Source organism: Pezoporus occidentalis, unplaced genomic scaffold (genome assembly GCF_034315485.1).
Source record: "Pezoporus occidentalis ecotype Australia unplaced genomic scaffold, CSIRO_AGI_Poc_V1 ctg1, whole genome shotgun sequence".
Taxonomy (NCBI): domain Eukaryota; kingdom Metazoa; phylum Chordata; class Aves; order Psittaciformes; family Psittacidae; genus Pezoporus; species Pezoporus occidentalis.
This window is the reverse complement of record NW_026912778.1, coordinates 14,439,350-14,461,790: the sequence shown is the minus strand read 5'-3', so window position 1 is coordinate 14,461,790 and position 22,441 is coordinate 14,439,350. Positions and strand designations below refer to the sequence as shown.

Sequence of the window (22,441 nt, the reverse complement as noted above, 5' to 3'; positions counted from 1 at the left end):
AATGTTTCAGTGCCTTTGGAAATAACTTTTTCCACTCTAAACGCTGATAACTGTTTTGTCTGCAACTTTTTGTTTGTAATCTTCGAAATTCCTAATTTATACTTAGACTAGTTTGTGCATAGTTGGATATCTTATTTCAGAAACTACTTAATTGGCTTCTCACAAGATAGAAAGTGCTTATTGCTTATCACTAACACATCTTTCCTCTGGCATCAGTCTTTTACTATCCAGTTGCTGTGAAGAAGCAGGTGAGAAATACAGTTCTATTTTTTAGTTTCACAGTGTGCTAATCAGCAAGGTAACCTTTCTTATTAATAGGATAGGTGCCAATAAGAAATAGGTACTTGAAAATCTTCTCCATAATATCAAAAAGGCAAATCAATGACATCAACCTATATGTGTTTTTTTTTAATTGGGATTTTTATTTTTTTAGTTTTTAATTTGGGGAGATCAAGTAGCCAGAGTGCTTGTACCCATGATGTTTTCCTACTAGATGCTTTATGTGGCCTCTAGATCAACTGAACCTGGTCATTCTGTGCTTGTCTGGAGCAACTTATTCGAAGAATTCTGCTGATTTGTTGATATAATTAAAGGTCACTTAGCTTCCTCCTTTTATGTTATATACCCTCATTTTAATTGTCTGTTATATAATAACAAGGTAAGGTACAGTGCTGTTATATTCCTTGACTAAGCAATTTAAAAAAAAAAAAAGGTGTTTGTTCATTATTCTTATGGGGGCTCTGTCAGAATTATTTCAGTATGTTTGATTGAGGTTGTTTTGCTGTTCAGTCAGTTAGATTTCTGATTTCTAATTATCAAACAGTGTTTACGTGCCCTTATAACAGTTTTAATTTCAGCCCTTTTATTTTTCTTCATTACGGTGTGTTTTCACTCACTCATGAAACCAAAGCATCCCTGATTTGTATGGTATTTAAAAATACATTTTAGATTGTTGAATTAATTTCTTCTTAGCATTCTTTCTTTTAACAGCACATGCTTCTTCCCTTTCCCAGTCTTCCTTTATAATCTAATTCACTGTAAAGTCTTGATGTTTTTTTCCATAGCTAGCAGTTCATAAGCTTCTTTTGAAAATAAAACTTGTTTTCATGGTAGCAGTTCAGTCATCTATTTTGTAGCTTCAGTGATTGAAAGTACCGTATTTTCACCTAGTGTTTGAAATAACTTAGAAAATTGAAGAAAAGGAAGAAAGTTCTTTTTTTTAACTTTACCCATAGTTTAGTCATCTGGCTTGTTTTCTGGGTAAATCTTCAATGGTAGCACAGTACTTCAGGGCTTTCAGGGGTTAGTCTGTATTTGGTGATTCCATAGTGAAGAGAGCTCTGTGTTTACAGAGAGCAAAAAGATATGGATGCCATTTCGGGTTATAAATTTTCAGATTGAAAATCCATTAATACCCTGAACTTCTCTTCTTTTGGTCCCCCGTCTCCCCCCCCCCCCCTTCAAATTTTGATTTGATGCCAGTATTCCACCAAAAGCAAAGCAACCTCAAATTTCTAAAGTGATGTACCTCTTTGTGTTGTTACCATCATCGTTGCTAGATCAGCTTTCAACATTAAATCTTTTTGTTCCACAAATATGCAGAGGAATGTGCAGGGAAGGGGTGGGAGGGGAAAGAGGAGCGGCAGTATGCTAATTCCGCAATGCTGTGTACATATCACTAGGAAGGGAAGAGTCTTTCTAGTGATAGAGATTTCTGAATTTCTATCATTTCTATTTCTGAAATTTCTATCATGAAATAGACAATAGATACACTTGGAACAAAAGGGTGATTTTTCTGGTGCCTACACTTGTTCACAATGGTGTCTACATTCCTCTAGATGCTATGTGCTCTGTAGAGTGGAACTGCCTTTACACTCGCAAAGAAAAAACGTAAGGTGGAACTACAGTTCAAGTGATGTCTTGTCATGCACATTCTTTAAATAGCATGCCGCCTGCTTATTTCAACAAATGCTGAAGAAGTGAAGGAAAAAAAAATAGGATTGAAAGTTTTTCAATAAGCACAATGTTAATTGTGTGTCTGGGAAGTCGATATTCTTTGTGGCAAGAGAGGTACACAAAGTATGTGATAGTTCTTGAATGGCTTTTCGTAGTTCATTGATAATTCTCCATTGCAAATTCAGCCATGCTGCTGGATGCTGTGAGGTGAGTATTGCAGCAAGCTGAACTTCATAAATAATATCTTGGGGGATATGTGGAAAATTTCTGAAACGCAGAATGACGATGAGCTTAAAGGCTGTCTTAGCTAAGTTTAGTCTTACCTAAAACTCAGAAATATTTGAAATGGCAGGTTGAATGAGTATATTAGTATCATAAATGCCTTTATAATCTGTAACTGAGAGATGTGTTCCTGGATTTAGTAAAAGTTTTTATTTGTGGAATAGTAATTGTGCATAGAATTACCTTGAAGTATCTGCTTAAATATAAACTTTACACTCTATGGTCATATCCAGTTCCCAGGAATGTGAAGGTTCTGAGTACTGAAAAAAAAATACACAGCTATTTAGGATTAGGAGGTTGGTCATCTCATTATTGACATGAAGTATATGTGTAGAATGATGTTAGTTTTTAACTTTTTTGCATCATTTTAATATTTTGCTAAGGATTTTTTCTCCATCTTTCGATCAAGAACTTTTGCAATATTTTTGCTAGGTCACTCTGAAGTGTTTCCTACTGAGAATAAATGGAACTTTTTTGGTCTTTCTGTATAACAAATACTCTTGGAATCATCCTGGTTGTCCTATATTACGCTCTCCTGAGACTAATATCCTTTCAGTGTAAAGGTGACCTAAGCAAAATGTACTTTGAAGTTTAGCTGATGCTTTTGTTGTAATATCTTTTCTCTAATTCATAATTCATCCTTTTGATATTTCTCATTATGTTTTTAATTACTTCCATGCTTGTGAGAAAAACCCAAGTGAAACAGTAGGGAAAAAACTTGTAGTTGTATAGGGCATCTTAACTAGGCTTATTTCTGTAAACTCTTAAACACTTTAACTTGTGTTTATTTAATGCAATACAGCAGGGACTTCCTGGAATAAATTGTGTGGTTGTGTACTAGAGTTACTACTCTGTAAGTCGTATTGTTGACTTTACAGACTTAGATGAACCTTATGAATACGTACATGCATTAGAAATAACATTTGTGACAAATTGTGAAAATTTTGAAAAGTGTTAGTAACAAAAAAGCATTAGTTTTGGACTGTACTCCATGGAAATTAAGAATATTTTTTAAAGTCAAATGGATAAAATACATCCATGTAGACCATCATGCAGGTTACTTTCTATCTTGCATTTTCTACAGTGGAAAAGCGTTAATGTTGCTACTTCCTTGTAGAATGTTCAGAAAGTGACAGCTCTGTGTAATAGGAAATCAACCAGATTTTTCTTAAATTGCTAATAGAACAACTTACAGGCTAAAATAAAAAGATCCTCAGTATTTCTATTTCTCTGTTCATTTATCTACTCAGTCTTAAAAGGACATTTTTAGGCTATTTTGCGTAAAGATGAAAATCAGCATCTGATTCCGTGAAGCAAATCCTCAGTCACAGCTAAATGACTTCCAGTCAATGGAGCATAGTATCAAGTCAGTCATACTGTGCCAGCTTTCATGGCTTCTCAGTTATGTTCAAGCAATTGCTTTTTTGTAAATAAATAAATTATCTGAAAGGGGAAAAGCATCCTAACATATTTCTGTATATACTGGTGGTTAGTAATATTTGCATTAACTCATGCTTATTTTTTTCAATTGAAAAACAACATTTGAAAGATTATGGAAAACTGCAGAGAAAAGGAGTTATTTGCAGTACTGATACAGCCATTCTCAATACAAGAATTAGTTTATGATCTAATGACTTACAAAACGGATTGTACTGTGCTTCCAGTGCCTCTGGATTTTGATGTAAATGTTACTGATTTTTGCTGCAGAAAAGTATATTGCTTACTGGAATGTAGAATCATAAAATACTTAGGGTTGGAAAGGAGCTTAAGATCATCAAGTTCCAGTCCACCTGCCATTGGAGGGACACCCAGTTACTTAATCCTGGAGTTCTCCCTTAGGCCTCTTGTCTCTTGTGTTGTGAATTAAGAAATTGCATTTAACACAGTTTGTAAATTTGACATGGCCTGTGATCTAATTTCTGATTATAAACAAGTTCAAAATAGGGAATACATATTTTGGATAAAGCTACTAATGCTGCAGAAGAGAAATAAATTTTGATAAAAGTGAAATATGTCTTAATTTTTGCCAGGTTCCAGAGTAACCCAGGAACCGTTGGAAGGAAGAGTGAATATCTAGAGACATATCAAAAGAAATTGCTCTTCTCTAGCACCTTCAAGTCCATAAGCCATGTGAGGGCTTGTTTAGAAGGCTTGTGCTGGACAATAGTCATTATCTTCTTCCTTTTTAGTGTGTAGAGAGCAATATAAGTACATAAAAATACCTGAGTATATGCAAGTATAGTTTATCAAGGTTTATGAAAAAACTGTTTGATAGTTCAAGGATACTGATAATATCCTGGTGGTGTAAACATGTAGGCATCAGGTGAACAAAGAACAGCAGAGGAACAACTGTAAATTTAAATAGTGTGTAAAAATGCTTTAAATGTTAATTCCACTGTCTTTCTGCCATTAATGTAATGGAGTCAGTAATTACATATCTCTGGTTATCAGGTACATTCTTAGAGGAGTTAACTATTCTTCCAGCATAGTGCTAAAATGCATTTATTAGTCCAGTTTATGCCATTATCCTTAGTAGAACTAAAAACTGAAAAAGACTGCTAAAACAAATTGGAATTTAAGCTACATAAATTAGGTTGAGAGACTTGTGAAACACTTTACATGCCTTATTGGTGATACCTTGGTGGGCTGCTTTTCTTTTTTTCAATGCTTCTTGGGGATTTGATGCACCTAAATGAACAAAGCAGAATCTTCAAGTGTGATCATTCAGCCTACATTAGCTGGTTTTGGTAAGATACATATAAAGGAAGCCAAGCTACCTTTTTTTTTTTTAATATATGTTTATTTTCAACATCATAGTTTAAGAAATAATACAAAAAAAAAAAAAAGCCCTCCCCCCAAAAAAACAACAAAAAAACCCACCAAAACTGGCAACCAAACAAAAAAAAACTAAACCCTGTAGTTAATTTGTCTCCAGTGGCATATATAAAATACAGTAGCAAATCATTAATTAGAAACTCCTTGCTTTATTTCTTCCTTTACAGAAATGGTGAAATTTGAGCTCTTGGACTGTCTTCATCAGGAAGGATGAATAGCTTGGTAATAACCAATGCCTCACTCAGTGTTACTAGTAGTTAACAGTAGATTGAGTCCCTGCCTGTTTTTCTGAGGACTTTTACTGCTGCTGATGTCTCATCTTAGATCTTGACCATGCCTTTCTGGAGCTGAGGTCTTCCGTGTTTACCTGTCTAGGAGAACTGAGGAGTCACACTCTTGCATCAGGAAGAGCTGAAGCTTCTTGTGAAACCTTAGAGAAGCAAAGTGGTAGAGTCAGTGTGTTTCTAAGGAAATGAGGCTGATTTGGTCACTGAAACATTGAATAGTATTGTTGGGACTTTGTTCATTGCTTTTTTAAATAATCCTTTATGCTATAAGCTATCTGTGTGGTGATGTTCTGACTGCAGGCAAGGTAAATTAATCACAGAATCATAGAATGGTATGGGTTGGAAAGGACTTTATGATCATCTAGTTCCAACCCCCTGCCATGGACAGGGGTACTTCACACTAGAAAGGAGGTCTAAAGAAGAAACTTAATCCAAAATATATTTTCAGTAATGTAAAACTATTGGAAATACATTTATATGATAAAGACAATATGATAAAACTGTTGTGAGAACTGAGGAGAAACTTCTGTTTGCCACACTCCAGCTATTTTGCTATGATGTTTATTTCCCAGATGAGCAATTCTGAATCAGCAAGTATTTAAATGTTTTGTTTTAAAAATACGAGGTTTGTCTTGAAAATGTCAGTGGTATCCATTGAACAGACAGAGCAAGCAGTGTCTAGGAAAATCTGAACTAGTTTTGTTCTGTTTTACTTCCTCAGAGAGTATGTTTTGGGTTGTTTTTTTTCTTTCCTTTGTGTGTGTTTTTGTTTTATTTTGTTGTTTGTTTTTTTTGTTTGTTTTTTTTTCCAAAAGAAATTTAGAATATCTGGCCAAAGAAGATTAACAGTCAGCTAAGGCAAAATGTGTGTATGCAGGATGGTTGTTATTGTTGTTTATGCTTTGTCTCGCAGGCACCATGTCTTGGGATAGTGAATAAATAAAGTTGCATTTTTGAGTAGCTAATCTGCTAGTCAGAGTATGAAAGGGAAGGGTTGTATATGCCAAGCTTTACTGGGTTAAGAAGCAGAGAGGGGATATGGGGGATCACTGGGAAACAATCCCTAATGGGGAATTGCTTCAGGTGTGGATGCCAGAAGCTGGGCTTGCAAGCATCTTCTGTTTCATAACTTGTCACAGTTTGCCTACATTTTTGACAGGTGGCATAGTTGTTTCATCACATCACTGAAAACTCAGATGTGTAGTAGATGAACTTTGCTCTCTTTCTTTGTTCTTCATTCAGTGATGGGGACAACTGCAAGTGGAAAAATCTTTTGCTAGCCAGAATTATTTAGAATTGCTGTCCCAGGCAGCTTATTTCTGTGGGAACTGCTTATCTTCTAAGGATTCAGGTCACAGTGCCGATGACTCTGCTCCTCCTCCAGCAACAGAAACATTTTTCATAGGTGATCTCTTTATGTAGAAATCACTCTCCTAAATAAAGAACTGCTTTCCTTGTTTATAAGAAAAGTCCTGGGTTCTGGATTTTCTCAGTTACACTTTTAAGGTTTATTTAGTTTTTATAAAAGGCTGTTGTGCCATAAATTTTATTTTGTTACAAAACAGTGTAGGAACAGCAAGTAATGTTCTAGTTCTGTTTTACAGATACTAACATTCATGCGGTAAAACAACATGATCATACAGCATCTACATAGATCATACATATTCTTTTATTTTTCTTGGGCCATCAGCTAATGAAAATAAATAAATGATTCATGGCTGCCTCTCAACTATTGATTTAAGTGTTACCTGTGCTTGTCAGTACACTGTTATCTGTTGACCCTTATGTAGTTATTTACACCAGCAAACCTGCAAATTTTCTTAATAAATTAAGATTTTTCTCAGATTTATGTTTGTTTTTTTTTTTATTTATTATTGTTGGTTTGTTTTTTTCATTTGTTTTTTGTGTGTGTGTTTGATGGATTTTGGTTGGTTGTTTTTCTTTTCTAGTTTCAGCTAAAACAGTCCCTTTGCGTTAGCAGCATAAAGCCAGGAAATACTTGGAAGAATTCCCTAAATAAGCAGGTTTAAACAAATGTAGCGTCTTTACCTGTATAAACTGTGGAAAGGAGCAGAAACTAGAGATAGTGTCTCTCTTTTTCTGGACATGAGAGACAATGTGTCTCAGTCATCACAAGATGTGTTTTGTCTAGTGGGTTTGAGTAGCAGTCCTCTCCTATCTCTAGATTTTCTCTGACAGAAAAGTTTCTCCAGGGGTTAGAAAGAAGTGAGTTAGTTTTTTGTAAATGTGTAGAATCCTAATGGGAATTCACTTTGGTGACAGTTTAATGTATGGTTTATATAGCTGGATGTTAAATGGTAAAAGAAAAACAGTGGAGGACATGTTCAGTTTCAGTATGTTCATGGCAAGAATAATTTGGGATAGATCACTGTCTTTTCTAATAATGTTCTCCTGGGTGTTAATAGATTATGGTGTTTATTATTATCACATTAGGGTAATAGGGAAGACTATACCTGTTTTTTTCTAACTGTTTTATTTTGATTTTTCTTTTTCAATACTATTCTTTTACACAGGAGACAGTTTTTAACTGCAGGTGGAGCTCATACTTGCACCTTTATTCAACAATCTGTTTTTCATTTTTACACGTTATTTTACAGTATTTCAATTTTCCTACGAAAACATAAAAGTTACATAATGAATTATGGAATCCATGAGGCTAGTCTGCTAGCTTGAGCATTTGTTAAAAAAACCACAATCCTCCTCACCTGCCCCCTTTTTAACAGACTGGTCAGTTTTCTAGGTGTAGTGTCTGAAAAGTGAGAGCCTTTTTCATCCAGTGCTAACGTAGATAGTTGGAACGTTGAACTGTGCCATATTTCCTGAACACAGGTACTCAACTTTCAAGTTCAATGCACAGCTAAAATGGAAACTCATTTAACACTAGATTTATTTCTTGGATTTCATTATTAAATAAGATGAGGAAAAGGTTGATAACTTACTCAGCAGCATATATTTTGCAAGTGTTTTATAAATGACAAAATACCAGACCTTCATCTATCTGTAAAATGTTGCCAAATACAGCTGTGAAGTATAGGATATTCCACAAGCTTGATTAGGAATTCTAGAGCTGTCAGACCGTGGTCTCTTCTACCATTTATTCTGCAAAAGGAGACTTTTGGAATAAAGTGGACTAAGAAGTGTTAGGATATCAAGGTGCAGTCAGTTGCCTAAGAGAAATCTGGCCTAGATCAGAATATTTCACGATGTGATTATCTGCAATCTATTCAGTGCTAACTTGCTATTTGAAAAAATTTTCTTCAGAATCCACTGAAGCCAGTAGTAAAATTGTATGTACTGACTTTATACTCCTGAAGTACTAGCTTGATTACCTAGCGTAGTACACTTAACAGGTTAGTTTCGTTGCTAACTTTTCACCTAGTGTGTTGAGAAAAGACAAACCAAAATGCATGCATAGTTTAGAACGTTATGGTGAGCTTCACAGTATTGCACAAGAGCTGTGTTAGCTCTTAGAAGGTAATGTTAGACATTGCTGAATTTGAAGGAGTCAAGGGAGTTGTTTGTTGGCAACAAGCTTCCAAGTAAAACAGTGTATGGGACTTTTCTGAGTAAGGCTTTTCTGGTATCACGTATTTCTTTTCCCTAAGTAAGGCCTATTCTGAAAAATCTTTTGGTTTTCTGTACAAAGTAGGATATTAGGCATACTTCCTGTGTTAATTTGAAAGTTGTGTATTTTTATTAGTTCTCTTTGGTTTATGTCTTTGGTTCAGATATTAAAGCTTTTGGAAGTACAAGTACACATCCTTTTTAGCTCCTTATGTTTTATTGCACGTTACCAGCTGGAGTGCTTCATGCAAAATTAATGAATCTTTTGAAATGAACAGAAAGATTTAATCCAAGTGCTGCTAATCTGAGGAAGTTTTACAAATGAGTGCTTAATTTTTTTTATTTAACCTGCTTTATGGGTTTGTTTTATTTTGTTTTTTTTAAAGAAAAGACCTTAACATAATACATTTTTTTGAAGCAATATCAGCACCATAACTGTCTTTTAGCAGGAGAAAATTTGATTTATTGGTACACTCATGTTAAACAGAACTGTAATCTCTCCTTCACTTTCGTGTTTACAAATCTCAGCTAAATTCTGAGACTAGGAGTGAAAACCTAAAAGATATTTTTTAAAGGCTTTATAGTCTCAAATAAGTGTGTCTGTCTCAGAAACGTTTATGATGTACATAGATCAAAGCTTCCTTTGGACTCAAAACTTCTGATGACCAGCTGTGCCATGCCTTGTAAGGAGCTCCAAGGGCCATCTTCTGCTAATTTTTAAGGTGGAAGATTTGGCAGGCAAAATGTAATTTTCCTTTACCCTTATAGTTCACTACTTCCTTCCCCTTATATAGCTATTGCTACTCTTTTTATAGCATTACTGATTTGTCAAAATGCCACAAGATGAACTAATTTTTTCTTCAGTTTTTTTTTAAAGTCCTAGAAAATCACCTTGTCTCCTTTCTTAGATTTTCTTGCACAGTATTTAAGTTTTATCTTTGTCTTGCTTGTCATCATATTCTCTTTTCTCAGAGTATCCCCGTTTCAGTATGTTTTGTTAAGCTAGTTTATTCTTCCCTCCACAGTAGATCCTCATTAGTTTGTATACCCTTTCACTAACTCATGTATTTTATCAGAGATCTCACACCTTCCAGTTCTGAATTTCATTTGTCTTTTGTTCAGTGCCCGTTCACTTTCTGTTCTCCTCTTTTTCCTTCCCACTGTCTCAGCACCCAGCTTCTGTGCAAGTCATAATATTTGCATTTTCTCCATTCTTTTTTTTTTTTTTTTGGTCTTATTTGATAAAGACAGCTTCCACAGTGTCATTAAGCAGAGAATTAAAGAATTAAACCAAGATGAATTGTTTCATTGATCCTGATGTGCTGTAGGTCTAGCAATCCACCTAGAGCATGGCCAGTGCAACCTCACTAAATCTGAGTAACTTGGGAGACTCAAAAGTCTCTGCTGAGCATGTGTGACATCCGGCTTACTTGATTAAAAAAAAACCAAATAACTAAATAGATCTTCATAGGAATCATTAGATGAATGTATTTGCCTTGAGGGTTGTCTTACCCTGCTTCTAGATCATTCATGTGATGGAATACTTTATTGCAAAAGAAGAGCCACTCACAGTAATTTTTCTTTTCCTTGTACACTTATAGTTCAGCTAAAATATTTTTGGGTTCTCAATCTTAAAAGCAACTAAAGTTGTTGTAAATTTGGTATGTGCTAGATTGGTTTATAAGACAGTGCATTCCTGTCTGTAACAAAATACAAAACTTGTATTAATTTAAATTCAATGTGATACATATTCATAAAGAAGTTCTCAGCGTAGTAACTATTTCTATCTCTTTGTAGCTACATTTTTCTTTCATCTTAGTATTTGAGTGACTGACAATATCCTGTTGTGATTATTACTAAATAAGATAAATATAATACTGCATTTTCTAAAGTTTCCAGTTTTTAATGAAAGTTAAATGATTGTTGTACTAGTATCTTGTATGTAGACAGTCAGCCTTGCATCTACTCCTTTGCCTCCGGTAGCAACCTGTTTGGTTTCATTTTATGTATCCTCTCTGTTTAAGACTACACTGAGTTATTTTTTTAAATACTTAAAATCCAGTTGTCTACATAGAAGACTGAATTCTGCTATAAGCTATATAGAGGATCCCCCAACCTGCTGCTTAAGACCATAGGAGCTGTGATGATGCAAAGGCAGAATTATAGCTATGAAGTGTTTAAAGTTTAAGATTAAACATTCCTCATCCTTGTCCTCAATTACAGAATCTTCTGGCTGAGAAGGTGGAGCAGCTGATGGAATGGAGCTCAAGGCGCTCAGTCATCCGCATGAATGGAGACAAATTTCGAAGATTTGTGAAGGCTCCGCCTCGTAACTACTCTGTGGTAGTGATGTTTACTGCTCTCCAGCCCCAGCGGCAGTGCTCTGTTTGCAGGTAATTTATACCTTAGTGATCTTTTTCACCTTCCTTATCACAAGTTTTTCACCTTCCTTACCACAAGTTTTCAAGTGAATCTTTTAATCAATGTCCAGTACACCGAGTAGGATTGCTCTCTGCATGGGATAGATGCTCACTATTTAACAGGCTCATGTTTTTATTACCGCATCTTTTCAACTGTTTTAATCTGTATGTCAAATTTTAGAAGTCTCCCTAGTTTTGGGTTTTATTAACTTACAGTTGAATAAAATGCATAGAACTGAGGAAAACTTTCTTTTTAAGAAATCTGCTTTATTTATTTCAGTCAACCATGATCTTCCCAAAGACATTTGAAAGTGACGGAAGTGAATCATTAACATTTAATAATACACTTCACTGATTTATTTTTTTTTTTCCAGCTGGCATGTCTGAGGCTGTGATGCAGATGTGAATTACCCTGTGATTTCACAGCTTTGAGCAGTTCTCACATGCAAGCATGTTTTTCCACAAGGAGATGCTTATTGTGGAATACTGTGTAGCACTACACTTTGATATGTTCTGGTGGTTCCTTTTAGAATATGTATTAGAGTAGCTCTGGTATTCTTCTAAGATCTTTCCCTGCAAGTTCCTAGTTCAGTAAATTAATCCAAAAAATGACTAATGATATACATGGAAATAGGACCAAGGGACTGAAAGCTAGTAAGGTAATTAAATGCATGACTAAAAGAGAAACTGTACTAATAAAATCTTCTTAGGCCAAAATATACATTAGAAATTATTGTGTTTAGTAACAGATTGGATCGTTATGCAGGGAGTTCTAAACTGTATTTAAATAGGCAGCAAAATACTCCGTAGAACTATGCAATACAGAAGCTGTATATGAAGAAATATTATTTCTTGGTTTTAAATAGGTGTACTTTAAACAATAATGCAAAACTGGTAAATGTGGCAGCATGTTAGATTTCTTAGGTGTTGGAATGTGACATTTACAATAGAAACTTTTAACTTGTGTACCTGTAGTCATGTATGGGTTTTATTAGATTTTTTTTTATAGATTAATTTTTCATCATTGAAGTCAGTTGGTCAGTTTTGAGGGAGAGTATATAAATTGCATTCCTGCGAGTTCACCCTCCACAAGCGAACAGTGAAGGGGGGAAGGGAGTAGGTGCAGAAGCTCCAATGTTCTTAAGTCCAGTTAATAGCCGTTGGTTGCTGTTATTTCTTCTTTGTGTCGCCACAGTCCAACTTCAGGAGATGAAATAGTAATTGAAATTTTGCCATATTGTTATAAATCATTTCTCTTTTCCTAAAAGTAGATAAAGCTACAAGAGATACATTAAGTTTAGCTTTATAAAGCTCAGTTTGTCATAATGGCCATAGCAAATTCTTTCCCTGTCTTATGTACAGCTCTTTTGTAGGGCATGTAAAAACAATATAAATATTGATGTCATTAAGGAAGTTAATTTTTCTTACAGCTGTATATTGTTTACTCTACTGAAAACTTATAAACTTTGTCCTGTAATATGCCAGGCTAGCCATTTATGTCAGAACCAACTGAAAATCTTTAAGCATAAAATAAAGGAAAAAAATCAACATACTACTTTCAGTTGGGTTTGTTTAAATAAATGTGGATTTGTGATCCACTTTTTCATGGGAAATAAAAGGAATTTAATGAGGTTGATCATACTGCGCATAAAACCATTATCAGGAAAATTGACGTTTTCAAATCAATGGCTAATTAATGGACAGCAGCACTGAAAGGATATGAAATGCATGCGTTACTTTATTGTTAGGTATTCACTAGCCAGTTTCCTTAAAGCAAAAATAGATTTTTATCTTAATCTATAATATTCTATGAGGATACTTTTGTCCAAGATTTCAGTCAATTGCTACTCATCAAAATATTTGCAGAACAATTGCATACAAAAAGAAATCAATGTCATATATCAAATAGAAAAAGGCACATAGACTGGATTTTTTGACTTTGAATAACTTCGTCACAAGCATTAGTACTTCCTCCCCCCTGTACTAAAATTTGAGCCTTGTTGTTTATACACCTCAGAATCAGCTTGCTTTTTTTTTTTTTTTTTACGAAAAAAGAAGGTTTTGTCTTTTCCCTTTGTGCCTGGATTTGATGTTTCAGTGTGTTCTCTTTTCTAAACATCCAGGGGATGAACAGAGGAACAGTATTTTCAAAATGGAAAAAAGACGTTTTTTGCACTGCACAGAGCTACATCAAATGCTAAATGTGAAAAACACAGTACTATTAAAAAAAAAAACAAAACAAAACAGCAAATAACAAGTTGGGGAGGAATGGAAGGAAATGTGGTCCTGTTCTGGAGAAGAGCAGTGAAAGCTGATTGCTATTAGAGCCAGCCATTGTAGATTTGCACGTTTGAGGCCAGAAGGGATCATGTGGGTCCTATCTTGTTAAACCATATTCTTTGTTGTATCTGATTTTGCATTTAGTTATATTTAGAGTGTTGTTAAAAGGAGTTTACGGTAAAATCATTATGACTTTTCTGGCAGGTGTTTTGAATGGTTGTGCTACTGGGGATGAAGAAGTAGCTTTTTGCATTCAGAAAGTTGGTGTCACTTTTGGCACTCTTCAAAGTGAATACAAAGTCAGTTTGGTGAACCAAGTTCCCTGTCAGGCTAAGGACTGTTGTGCCTGTACATTGCTGAAGGATGATGTAGTTTGGATGTTGTCTAGAAGGTATGAAGGAAGGAATTCTGCCCCCCCCCCCCCCCCCCCCCCCCCGTAACCCACCCATCCCCAATCTTTTTTAATGCTCGAGAGGTTCCAAATTTTGGATAAAACTTGGTTGAGGTGATCTTAGCCAAGTCATTAAATGCCTGTAGGCATGATACTTAAACATTTTAAAGAAGTCTTACCTATCCATATAGCAAGGACCTATATGTAGAAAGCTGACCAAATTCGTCTCGGAGAGTCAAAGGCTTTTCGGTGCACAGTGAGGAAGACATTGTGACATCAATCACATAAATCACTTAACGGTTACGATTTGTGAAAGCATTTGGAAATAATACCAGCTTCTTCTTAAAATGCCAGATATGAAGAAGTTGCTGGCACCACAGATATTTGGATGAAACTTCTGTATGTAAGAAAATGTCCTTTCAGATAAAGGAGCTGATCTTTTTTCAGTAAAACCAAAGCATGTTGTGTGTTTTGTAGGTATTCCCTAGCAAAAGTTATTTAACATAATGTGATACATATGATATTATCACACTGTAAAATTATCACTTTTAAATGTTAGAATCATGTCTGCAGCAGCTTTGTATGAGTGTTAGTAGCTCCTCTAGTCATGCCTCTAGAGTGTTTTTCAAAGAAATTCCATCTTCATTCTAAAACAGAATTTGGAGTACAACATTTCCATCTAGCTTTGTGGACAAGCAAGTTTGAATTTTCTAATCCAAAAAGTATTCTAAGCTATGCGATTCCTTCCCAACTATGTAAGTGGTAGCATAAATATCAGTTTTGCTGTTGACATAATTGTTTAGGTTCAGGATGACATAGCTGTTATTCAGATATGAATTGACCATAACAGATTAAATATCCTATGTGCTTTAGAATGTGAAGTCATTGGTGGGGATAGGATGTGTTTCTAACAGTTGAAGATAGGGAGTTTTCTTCATGTGTGTTTGGAGGCGTGTTTGATTAAACAGTTTTGGTCCCAGGAAATCGAACTCGGTCTTAATTGACTTTACATGTTACTGCTGTTCTTGGTCTATACACTCTGCACACTGGAGTTGGATACATGAAAGGGACCTCTATGCTGTGATGATGAATCAGTTTGGGGTTTTTATTTTTGTTTGGATGAACAGTCAGAAATAGAATCTAAGCAGTGATTCCTCTGGATGTAAGATCACTTTCTGTTTTTCCAGTATGCTGAGCTACTCACTCAACTAGATAGTTTCTCTCTGTTACCCACATCAGTCACACTACTGAAAAAAAAACAACCCACCTTACGTATGTAAGAAAGAGAACAAAAGAATGGTCATTCTGACAACAGCATCTTCACAGAGGTGAAGACTGTTTCTCATCCTGTACTTTTGTACTGCATCCAGGCATACAGTAACTACTAGCCTGACTTGAATGCATTTTTGGGTGAAAATTCTCCTCAGCTTCTCTACTTGTCATCTTCTGTGCCTTGCAGTCTGTTCTCACATTTTATTATCACTACATTTTCCCAAAAGGTTCAACACCATTTTACCAACCAGACTTCAGCAATACCCCCCACCCTCACTCGACTCAATTATTAGTGCCTTGATTTTCAGATGCACCTAGGCTTTAGCTCTAGCCTGCTAAAACTGTCACTGTGCTGTTTCTCTGCTTCATTCATTGTTACCATTAGCTTGTTCTTTGTTGCTGTACCATCTGATCAAGCTATAAGCAAATTATATGAGGTCTTTTATTTTCTAAGCTTTGCTTCTCTCGTCTCACTGGCAGAAGCAACTGTCTCTGTTTTGCATATCAGAAATGTCTTGCGTTTTTGTCTGGTTAATTTTTTGAGTTCATTACTGGGGTATTTTAATTTAGAAGAGGATATCTGAGTCAGAGAAATGAAACTGATCACTTGAGTTCCCCCTCCACCCCTGAACAGAAGCCCATCAGCAAAAGGATGTGTATTTTTTTTCTTGATGTCTTTTTTTCTCCTTTGTGTTTCTTGGAAGCATCGGAGCAGTGTTAGAGGCTAAAGTACAGAATTTCAGTGGATAGGGTCTATACCTTGACCTGGTTCAGTAGTTTGTTATAGGATAATAGTTAAAATATGTAAATTAGACATGTCATTTCTCTGTGAATTTTAGGCCAGCTGAAACAAATGGATCTTGTTGTGCATACTTTGTTGAACCTGCTTATACCTGTGAATTCCCAAATTTTCCTTTTATAGGTGTAACTGAACCAGTTTGAATCATTGCAAATAAAGTTCAAGCTTATGATTAGCATCATAAATCGTCAGGAGAAAAATGGGGACATTCAACAGAGGAAGACTGTAGTAATGGCAGGTAACCATCTGCAGAGACAAACATGTAAACTGCCCAAAATGAAATTGTGTTGTTTCAGTCCTGAATGGTGTTTAATAGTGTTTTACTGTGGAAGTAACAAATCTGCTTCCAGATTCTTGGAAAACACAGTTGTGTAAAGACAGTATTTATGAAGAAGCTGCTAGAAATGGCTGGTAATGCAGAGGAGTTTGTGTAGACAATAATTTTCTTCACCAGACTATTGCATTTTTAAAAGAAGTTTCATTATAATGAAAGGAGCACTGATTACTCCTGTTAGCTGAAGTTGTATGTGTGTAAATATACATATAAAGTATATACATAAAATATGAGAGATCACACATAATTTTGTTAACATCTGCCCTGTCAATGAGATCTCCAAGGGGAGGTTTTTAATCTAGAAAATGGAAGAATTCTGTTGGTTTCCCTGTTCAAAAAGGTATCTCAGAAAACTGTTTTCAAGTAGCCAATCAAAGAGTAGTTCAACAGCAAAAAGAATTCTGACAGTTAAGGAGGTATCATCAGAAAGAAAAAACAGGATCCTCTGCCTTTCAGTTTTTTTGCTGGTTGATCAAGCGCAGGTAGTGAGAAAATCATTGACAGGTCTCTTAACTGTACTGAGAGTGAATTATCTTTTGAACTTTTGTTCAAAGAAGGAAAAGGAAATGTGGAGGGAGCTGTTGAAAGTTCTGCAGTTGCTTTTCCAGTGCGCTTCAGGAGCTTGATAAAAGTATTGATGAGCCCTGTTTAACAAGGCATCGTAAGAGACTCATTCTTCTTGTGGTCACAAGTCCCCTTTCACCCCCTACAAAAATATGATCTAGCTTCTTTTCATCTGTAGAATATTTGAAATTTCATGGGATGCTGTAAATACATGCATGGGTTTTAGCTTGCTTTCTACTCCTATTCCTATTATAGATATCTAGATTGCATAAACACTGTAGTTTTCAGCTAGTGTCCATACTCTTCATTTTGTTGTGTGTGTTGATTTTTTTGACACATTTGTAGATTCTTCAGTGCTTTTTGTTGTGACATTATGAGTCATCCTAAACAAAAATAAAAGCAAATAAGTATTCTGAATTTATTATTTTCTTGATACTGAGAGGAAGTCAAAATATGCATTCAGCTGTCTCTTCATTTTGGGACAACCATTGCAAACAAAAACCAAAAGTTGTTCTGGAGGTAGATTACAGCATTGATAACCGTTTACTTTAAACAAATGGGTAAGAATGAGTAGGCGACCTGGTAATGCATTCTTTGCCAATTGTACATTTGTAATTGTTTTGTGCAGTCCATAGTTTGACAAAAAAGAATGCTTTACAGGTTTCTTTGGCAGATAATTCCACAGTCTCGTGTACTGTTTTCCTAATATTCTGGTTGTTTTTTTTCTTACTATAATGTTGGTCTTATTGGATAAAATTAATCCAGTTTAATACAGCTCAAGCTATAAAAATCTGATTATCTACCTTATCTTTTAAAATAAAACTTCTAATGTTTCATGGACACTTCCAATGTACTGGAAGAAAATTTTGTAGAGCATTTGCGTAGGAGGCTACTTCTCATGGTGTTGAATTTTCTAGGTAAATCTAATAGTAACATTCCCTTTTGGTTCGGACACTATTTTCTGGTAACTGGTTAATATTACTACTGTTGTTGCTAGTTCCTGCATCGCTGTTATGATTAAATTCTTAAGGTGACTGTAGCAGCAATAGCATTTAAACCTTCTATCAAAAAATCCTGTCAAACTAGCGAACAGCGTTACAATTACTGTAATACTGTAATGTTACTGTACATGTTACTGTTCTGATGAGTTCATACCAAGTATAGTTCTGCGTTATGCTGTTATAGTATTTCATATAATGATAATTTCATATACTTAGCATTACTTCATAAAAACAAACATAGAATTGATATTAACTAATGATAGCTATAGGTAGATAAGAAGTGACAGAGTTGATGTTGCCTGATGTTAATTGGAGGTTGACTTTTTTCCCTGCTGAGTACTTATGCTTTTTTTGTATCTGAAAAAGAGTAACAAATGCTACAGTTATTAGCGTGATTGTATCAACATTGTATCCATTGGAAATTACACAGTGGACTATAGGATGTTCTTCAGTTCTGCATGTGGTAATCCTGTAGCTTTGTATTTCTGCCTCTCCATGTTTCACTATTGCTTCTACACAGTCCTCAAAAGCTGCAGAGAGGATGTGTTACAGAATGCTTTGCTATTTTCAGTGTGAGGATGAAATTATGCTTTGAATCCATTTATTGAAAATCTAAGACAACCTTTTGCAAAGTGTTACTTTCTACCCATTATATTAATTGAGAATAGTTCAAAGATGCAAAATACATGGAGATCAATGGAAACAAGTCTTCTCTCAAATAGTGGGGACATAACTGGAGTATCTGAATCTCCCAGAAATACTGTTTCATCCCAAGTGAAAGGTAGACTAAGAAGAATGATGGCATCAAAATGAAGTGATTTTTATCTTGTTCTTATAATAAAAATGGTTCAGCTTTAATATAGTGGGTTTAACAAAACAGTGCCCTACAGATATTACTTAAGATTTTACAGCATTCCTTTGATGTTGTCTGACTGCCCTCTTCAGGATGACAGTGAATATGTTAGTCTCCTTAATGTTAGTATCTGTTTCTAGAAATAACTAATGCCTAAATCACTTTTTTTCTTTTTATACAATTGCAGACTTTGCCCATTGAGGAATTGTGTTAAGTAGCAGATTTTAATCAATCTGGCAATAATGGTGAAAGTTGAGTTTTGTGTGATTTTGTAATGATTTTGTAATATTTAGGTTGTTTTTTTTTTTTTGGGGGGGGGCAAGAACGCATAAAATTTCATTTTAACTGTTTTTCTTAAATGATAGATTTTTTCATATACAGTGTATTCCTTGATACAACACAGTTCCACTGGAGTTGTAATATATTTCATGCCTAAGGATGATATTAGGAAATGGGGACATTCTTGACATAGAATCACAGAATAGTTAGGATTGGAAAGGACCTTAAGATCATCCACTTCCAACAAGAATTTTATATTTAACTTGTAATATAAAATAATTTAGTTCTTTTGCTAAAATAATTAGCAAAGGAGTCTGTGGAAAGCCAAAAGTACTGCAAGGATCCTTTCAGATTGTTTTTTTAATATTTTTTTTCTTTATTTTTTCCTTCTTTTTCTTCTGAATTATTCATTGCTATGGATTTTTCCTGAGGTAGAACCTGTGGTTTTATGGTTTTGTGGTTGTGTGTTTAGAGAATGTCTTTGCTGGAAAAGGATCCCGGAATTCTTCTTGATATCGTACTTGAGGGTCACATTAAGTGTGTGTTAGCAGATTGTGTCATGCTTGCTACTCAGGACACTCCTCTTCTCTGAGACTTTTAAATATAGAAAACATTATTTTTTGTTAACATCATCTTGGGATTTCTGTGCCATACCTTTGACTTAACACTTAATTTTGGAGAAGGTAAGTTTGAAGCAAAAAGTTGCATAACTAGCTGTAACTTTTTTTAATAATAGGCTGTTGAGAATGATACTGTTGCAAGTGTAATTCATCTGACTGCTGCAGCTGGTTATAGAATCTTTCTTGCCAGCAAATGCCACATGGATGTACATTTGTTTCTTTTCCTTAACAGGCAAGCTAATGAAGAATACCAAGTGCTGGCTAATTCATGGCGCTATTCATCTGCTTTCTCAAACAAACTGTTTTTCACAATAGTGGATTATGATGAAGGTGCAGATGTTTTTCAGCAGGTAAATGTTGGATATTGTAAAACATTCTTAATTTTTAGAACTACATGTTGATTTGCCAACTGATACAAAATAAATTATTTTCTGTGTGTAGGTATGTACCTCTGTGTTTTGTATATAAGTTCTTCCTGATTAAAAACACCAGGCATTAGGGTTTCTGTGACATTACAATGACAGATTGTACTGGTAGCAACTTCTAGTATTTTCCAAATGCTGTTTATAATGTTTATTTATACATTACATTATATGTATGCAAACTATTTTTCAACCCATAATTAATGTCATTTATTTGAATTAAGTGCAGTGTAATTAACATTTAAAGATTTCCTTTATCATCATTATCATTATTTTATCATTATAATTTATTATTTATCATTATTATTTTATCATTGGGGAAAAACGCTTTTAAAGTAAAAGAGCTTTTTAATTGATTTTGTATAATACAATATTCTTCAACTCCAGTAATATTTGTATTATTCTGGCAGTTGTTCAAGGAAAAGAAAAGAGGCTAGTTTAGATTTTCTGCTTTGAAGAGTGAAAAATCAACTGTTGGAGAACAGTCTAAGGTCCACTCTTAAATTGAGCTGTCAAGGTGAAACGCATCACTTGAAAATAAATAATAAATACTGACATGCATTTCCCTGATATTTATCCATTGATTGAAGCTAAACATGCAGATCAAGAGGAGTGACAAGTTTTGAAGCTCTCTGTATTTTTAATCACCTCCTGGAGAAGAAATCTTCCAGGAGAAAAATTTTATATTTATTTTTTAAATACTAAATTTAAAAAGTCTAATTACTGTTTAGTAAGTATTTTTTCTTCCACTTGAGATCCGAGAATGTGTTGTGCAACGAATGGCTTATGATTTTGCCTTAAAAATTTTAGTTCAGATAAGCTTTAAAATCATTTTACATTATCCTACATGGTTACAGTAATGCAAAATGTTGTTTGGTTACAGTAATGCAAAATGTTGTTTGGTCTTCCCTTAAGTCAATCCATACATATTAGAATAGTCCAGTCCAACTTAGTCCTTGTGTACAAGAGTACAGATTCAGTTTATTTCAGGTGGTATGAATTTAAAGTAGCGTAAAACCAAGACAATTAGATAAAATAGGTAAGTTTTTGACTGTATTTGAGAAATATGGTGTTAAGGATAAGTGATACTAATGGCTATTTAAAGGCGGATTTGGTGGAAGTGTGGTTTAGGCTTGCTTTATGTTTTTGTGTACAAACAAGTCATGTAATATGAATGCCATAGCATTAAAACCCTCAAAAAGTCATGATACTGATTTTTCAGCTTTTGTTCTGTTTGTAGAGAAACAACAAAGCAGTTGCAGAGCAGCGTCCCCCAAACGCTATACAATGCCAGAACATATACGAATCTTATAAAATATTTTATTCAACTATTTAACAACATTTATCATAGTCTTTCTTTCTTATTTCCAAATCAGTTCACTGAAGAAGTGGGCTATTTTTCTCTTAGATATAAAATATTTTAGTAGCTGGTGATTTCTATTCAGTTCTGTACTTGGTTAAATGTTGAGTTTTGGTAATGTGATAAAATTCATTTTGCAGTAATGAAGCAAACAAGTTTAGTCTGCCTTTGTTATTTAAAGCTCTCCATATTGCATCATTTTTAATTATTGCGCTTATTTTGTGTATGATTCTATGTTAAGTTTTTCAGGTGTTTTGCTGCACTGTTTCTAAGATGGACAGAATATGGAGGAATTTGATATACTAAAATTATATTCTCCTATACCAAAGTTGAAGTAAAATTTAAAGTGGAAAATATAAATGTATTTGTTTATCACCTTTGGTTGTTTTTTTTTTTTTTTTGATATACTGTGAATAGTTCCAGTGACATCAACATAGTCATGTAATTTCTAGGGCTAGTTATGTAGTCTAAGCTAGTTACCTGGGCCTTTCTGAATTCAAAAAAGACTAGTCATTGTTGGGTAGTCCATCTTGAAGCGAGTGGAAGGCTAGTTAATGTTGTTAACATTGTATTAGGCAAGAGAAACAATGTCACACTGTCTTCCTTATAGCCAAATATACCTGAACAGATTGGATGAATGTGGGGTCTCTGTTTTACTAGTTGCAGGAAAGTTCTTCCAGAGTATAAAAACTTTAAAGATTAAGATACTCAGAAAAGTTTGGGGGTGAAATACTCTGAATAATTAAACATCCCAGTCTACTGGAAGGAATGTTCTTTTTTTGCAGAACTGTACTTGAAGATGTATAAAAAGAGAGTAATGTATAGAGGAAAATATTTATTTTTCATGCTGATTAGACTTGTGCTGTCATGTATGTAAAAGGTAAAATTTTTTGGGGGTAGA

The 22,441-nt window shown here is 34.6% G+C and overlaps 1 protein-coding gene across 1 annotated transcript in view; it reads left to right on the top strand.

The window, feature by feature from the left end:
- The window catches only part of TUSC3 (tumor suppressor candidate 3), a 120,260-nt gene that overhangs the window by 33,486 nt on the left and 64,333 nt on the right, over positions 1 to 22,441 (top strand). The window contains exons 2-3 of the mRNA XM_062641253.1: positions 11,169 to 11,338; positions 19,991 to 20,108. Of these exons, the coding sequence (XP_062497237.1) occupies positions 11,169 to 11,338; positions 19,991 to 20,108 (288 nt within the window). The remainder of the gene's footprint in view (positions 1 to 11,168; positions 11,339 to 19,990; positions 20,109 to 22,441) is intronic.